This window comes from Arachis ipaensis, chromosome B05, assembly GCF_000816755.2.
Source record: "Arachis ipaensis cultivar K30076 chromosome B05, Araip1.1, whole genome shotgun sequence".
NCBI classification, from domain to species: domain Eukaryota; kingdom Viridiplantae; phylum Streptophyta; class Magnoliopsida; order Fabales; family Fabaceae; genus Arachis; species Arachis ipaensis.
The window spans coordinates 41,359,808-41,365,410 of NC_029789.2; the positions used below are offsets into that span (position 1 = coordinate 41,359,808).

The following is a 5,603-nucleotide window of genomic DNA, read 5'->3' on the forward strand; positions in this document are numbered from 1 at the left end:
AACAATCGATTGAATGATAACTCAATCGATTGGATTACAGTGTATCACAAAACAATCGATTGAAAGTTGTAAGGTAGAATGGTTTTCGCTTAAACCAATCGATTGTTTATACTTTCCAATCGAATGAATGCCTCAAAACAATCGATTGTTTTTGTTACTCAATCGATTGAATTCACGAAAACAACATGGATTTGCCAAATACAATCGATTGGAAAGTGATGACATTGAAGTTTTAGCCAAATTCAATCGATTGGTAATGTAATCCAATCGATTGGAAGGTGATGAAGTTGAATTTTTTGCCAACTTCAATCGATTGGTAATACTACCCAATCGATTGAAATGTGTCCTGCGCCTATTTCAATCTTGTTATCTTTTTAGAAATTATCTTATTATTCATCTATCTTATCTTTAAAATTCTATCTTCAATTTTTTATGTTTTATTTTGATGTAGATAAACTAATCTTATCTTTTCCTTAATATTAACATTATAAATTGGTGAATAATCCATCACTAATTATTCAATCCCACGTGTATCATTTTCTTTGATTATAAAAAATTTAATTGTTTTTCTTTGGAACATCCATCTACTCGATATCCAATTTTTTTTTTAATTTTTTATCCGTCTATTTAATATCCACTATTTCTTCATCGTTAATCACCGTTGCAGCAATCAGCAAAGGTCCAATCAAGTTTTTCATTGTAGTGTTCAAAAAATAAACCATCGTATGGTTGATCCGACTCCAGATATAAAGATAATAGCATAAGAAGTCACAGATTATAGCATCGGTCCAGGAGTTTTGGAATATGCACAGTTTTTATGAGATATAAAGATAATAGTAGTAATCTAGATAGATTATAATACTTTAGTTATTGCGTATTTATTTGTTAGAGTTAGTGGATGTACTTCTTGCGAATTTTTTCAATGACTTCTTAAATAGATATGTATTGCTTCGTTGCTTTCGCAATTTTGCTCTATTTTTATGCACCGTATAGAGATTTAATTTAAAAACTCATATTTTTATAATGAAGTAATGTCATTTTCATTTATTATTTCAACAACCATCCCATACAAATATTATTTCAAACCGTTCTAGTAAGTGGTTTACTGGTTCAGTGGTTCAACCGAAAAAAACCATCTTAGAATAGAATAATAAATAATCTATAAATAAAAATCCAAAAATATAATTATAGCCTAGTAATTCAAATCACAGATTTCCTTTTAATTCAAATCAGTTTTCCATTAATGATCTCACTTAGCATCCCATGGAGTTCATCTCTGGCTTCAAATATTCTTTCTCTGTCATAGCTATCTACCACAAAGATAAGCCCTTGTGTGTTCCGAAAATAATGCCTCGGTTGAGAACTATTCGGTTTTTTTAATTAATTCAAACAAAAATAATGAACAATATGATCACACAGTGATACAAAATTATAATTAAAAAGCTAGATTAATCAAAAAATGATTACAATAGTTGATCACATAGTAGATGCAACTTCTATAAAAGAAGGAACAATCATAACAAATACTATTTATAATTAAAAAGCTAGATTAATCAAATTATGATTACAATATTACATAACATTTGTCCTCCACCTTCAGTTTCACTAATCTTATCCCTCATACTATGATCAAACTGCAAAAATATCACAGATACAACAGTAAATATCAACACTAACAGTGAATCAAAACCAAAAACAAAACAAGAATAAATCATTGAATCAGTAACAAGTGAGAAGCTAAAAATAGCAGCAGCCACCAATTTCTACTAAATATGATAGATTCCATGACAAATAGATCCTACTACGTGAACATGGAGAACCAAATAGATTCAATAAAATGACAAGCCTAACACATCATCTGTACTACGAAAGCATCTCATCACGAGTTCCCTGCTTCTTTTCAGTTCCATTGTCTGAAATCACTTCTTCCTGTACCTACTCCTCAATTTCCTGGCTATCCTCCATTGGACCAACTCTAAAACAAATAAATAGATGTTAACTTAAAGTACCCAAAATTATCTTACAGTTATAAGAAATCATATGCAAACAGCAACAAGAAAATAATCAAAAGCAAACTAATCATCGAAGTTAGAAAGGAAACAGTGAGGCTATACGCTATGCAACAAATTCTCAAAATTAGACAGGTAAACCAGGATCAACCAATGCCAAATTTTATTGAAATAATTTTAACAAGTTCAGCACAATGATTAATAGCAAATAAAAAGGCTAGCACTATCAACTCTCCAATTGCTCAATAACCTCCTTTCCTTCCCAACACATTCAAAGTAATCTCTAGCTCATCCCACAATAAGTTATATCAATTAGAAATTATCAAACCACATTCATTTTCTATGCAAAAACAGTTTTAACATGGAAAGCTTCATTGCAAGAATGCAAGTTGGTGTGCAGGTCCTTGGACAGCAAATCAATACAAATATTCAAGAAAAAGAAATATAATACAGCAACAACACAACAAAGAGTCAAAGAAACATTTAAAACACAGCAACAACACAACACCTATAGGAACATTTAAAACAAAGCAACAAAGAAAGAAATATCTAAGAACACCCAAACGAAGGAAACTTCAATCATAGCTTAAACCAAAATTCACAATCCCTTTAAATTGAAGCAGCAAGCAACTTGAGAACTAAAGCAAGGTTAACAACTAAATCAGTCTAAATTTAACAAAGATTAACTGAGCTAATTTAACTAAATATTCAATGATTCAATCCCAAACAAGAAAATAGTATAATACAGCGCAGGAGCAGAGCTAATCGATGATTTAAATTTCATTTTGAGTAGCACTAACAGAATCCAAAAAAAATTAATGTTCTAGCAGAATCACAAAAAAATCATTGAATCAATGTTCTGAGCAAAGATAATAAAAACAGATCAAAAATAAAAAAGAAAATGAAGCCATTGCCTTCGTGAGCTCGAGGAAGACGCACCAATTGTTGAATGAGGAAGAAGCGTGGAGCCGCAGACGACCGGACGAAGACACGATGGTGTCTGAGCGCAACGGCGGCGTTGAGTGAGACCCTTGCGGCAGTGGGGGAGTAACCTAGGGTTTCTGTTTTGGGGGTGGGGCGCTGTATACCTGTATCTGAATGAGGAAGAGGAGGAGAAGTGGGGAACCTGCGCGACAGAGGCTTCCACGTTTGCACGATGGCTGCGCGATGGAAGGGAAGGAAGGTAGCGATGGCTGCGGCATGATGGAGGGGAAGTGAGGGAGCATGTGGTGGCTAATCGAAGTTCCGACGGCGGCGGTAGCAGACGGTGGCTGGACGGACGACCAGGAGCTCGAAGAGAGGAGCCTGGACTGATTGTGAGAGAGGCACTGAGGGCTGAGGCAGATGCGCGTTCTGGATCTGGATTTGAGTTTGGAATCTCGAAGATGGAGTCTGGGTAGGGTTAATCAGTGTGCAGCACAATGAAACGCCAACGTTTTGTTCCTTTCTCAAATTACCGGCCGGTTCGACGATTTAATTGCGGTTTTGGAAATTGACGGTTTTAACATTTGTCCGAATCATTTTTTATAACGGTTCACAGTTCAACCGGTTCGACCCAACCAACCGGTTCTCATCCGATTTAACGGTTATCCAGCGGTTTTATCTCCAACGGTTATTACAGGAGGATCGGACCGCGTGCTTAACCTGTTCGTGGTTAAACCTGTTCGACCGGTCTGTCCAGGCCGATTTTCAGAACCCTGAAAATTAGGGATTTTGCTAGTGAGAGTGAGACTGAGAGTGAGCAAAAAGGGAGAGGGGCACTTTACCCGTTATCGCTAACCGGTATTTATTTGACAATTATTACATCTAGAAAGCATAAGCAGGACTATTGGAAGAATGTATAAAATCTCATTAATATAGTGAGAAAAAAAATACAAATACAGAACTGATTTTCTACCCAAAAATATTAAAGTTTATGGAGGTTGATAATTATCACTATCTAACTCAGCTGTCGCTTCGGTACACATGTCGCCATCGTCCGAACCGTTAGCTTCATTTTCTATAACGTTGTTGTCAATGTCCTTTTGCCAAGGACATGTTGTCTTCTTATGTCCTTCCATTTGACAAACACTACAATGTTGCCGCTTCTTCTTCTTAGATGGTTGTCCTGAGCCTCCAGTGGTTTGATGCACATACGGATTGCTACTTCTAGCTACACCTGACTGAGGTTGATTAGTGCCTTCGTCTGCAGCCTTGTAAGATGAGTACAATCTCATAATTATGTCACGTGTCTCTTCATATCTCTCTGGTACTTTAGCAGCAATAGCAGCCAATTGTTTAGAAAATTCCACCAAGGCACTTTGACAACTAATAACAATAGCATCCCTGGTGAACCCACTTGGATCATTGAGTGCTGATTTAACCTTTTTTGTCCATCTATCCAATACCAATGACCGGGGAATCTCACAGATGTCTCTGTCAACCAGAACTTTCACAATATGTTCGCAGGGAATACCAAATGACTCCATTCTTAAACAAGTACACATGAAGATAATTTCTTCTTGACGAAAATCAATGGTCCACATAAAATCGGGCCTCCCATGCTTACACACAATGTATTTTATGCAATCATCGGTATTATCTATGTTTAGCACCCGCATTGATCCAGCTCTAGAGAGAAATGGCCGAAAGAAAAGAAATATCTCATGAGTGTATAACTCAGCAGCATATCTCTCTAGCAGCTCTATACAAGTTTCCATGACGGGCACCCCACGTGTAGATTCATAATCAGCATTAAATTCTTTAAAGCGCATGTGTGCAACACACCTTTGAAAATGCTCTACAAAACTTGTCAAATCATACCGCGACCCCACATACCTTCCCACAACTGAGTGTAAACCTTCACATCTTGATGTAGTTCTAAAGCCAGTAAAGAATTTTCCTCTTAGATATGCAGTAGCCCACATATGACCAAATATCTGTGAGATGCTAATCCCTGACTTTAGCATGTTCATCATTTGCATAATATCTGCCTCTGACATTTTTCTGTGGGCAGGCAACATAGCACTGAATTGTGTATCCAATAGATCATTGTTGTGTTCGTCAGAGAAATAAAAGATATGCCACCTTCCACTTTCTGGTACAAATTTAACATCCATTCGGGCTTCACATCCGGTTCTTGTTTCCAATCTAGGCTCCTTCTTCCTTTTTTCCATCGTGTAATATTTCTCCATCCTGAATCCTTGCCTATGACATACAAACTTTTGTTTGTAAATCTCGCCAGTACTATTCTTGAAGGTCTTGCTCTTCCTTGCACTAAAACCCTTCTACTTTGAGTACTTCATATAAAAACCAAATGCAAGCTGCAAAGTAGAAAAGTGGTATTTGCCAATTTCCTCTGCAAAATTCTCACTAAATTTCAAAGTTGTAATGTCTTGCACGGAGTCAACCGCATAAGCGGCTTCAAGGATATCTTCTAACATATCAGATTCAGAAAAAAACACTCTCTCAGTAAATTCATCTCTGAAATCTTGTTCGAATTCATTCTGTTCATCCACCATATCTTAGTCACTTACTAGCTCTTCTTGTTGGTTAAAGTCATCGTCCTCCTGGTATTGCTCATTCATCTCAGTGTCCGTAAATATACCTGACATC

At 36.4% G+C, this 5,603-nt stretch overlaps 1 protein-coding gene and 1 long non-coding RNA gene across 2 annotated transcripts; both read right to left on the reverse strand.

Annotated features, from left to right (window-relative positions):
• Window positions 1,903-3,192, reverse strand: LOC110271959. The gene is made up of 2 exons (XR_002362824.1): window positions 2,949-3,192; window positions 1,903-1,975 (listed from the first exon to the last, which is right to left on the reverse strand). It is a non-coding gene; the product is annotated as an uncharacterized LOC110271959 (long non-coding RNA).
• On the reverse strand, window positions 3,923-5,164 carry LOC107640553 (protein FAR1-RELATED SEQUENCE 9-like). Its single transcript, XM_016344066.1, has one exon. It carries the CDS (start codon window positions 5,162-5,164, stop codon window positions 3,923-3,925), a length of 1,242 nt encoding a protein of 413 aa, XP_016199552.1.

What these genes read in the sequence shown, in the direction of transcription:
- LOC107640553 (XM_016344066.1), bottom strand. Translation starts at nt 5,164, where the DNA reads ATGGAAAAAAGGAAGAAGGAGCCTAGATTGGAAACAAGAACCGGATGT.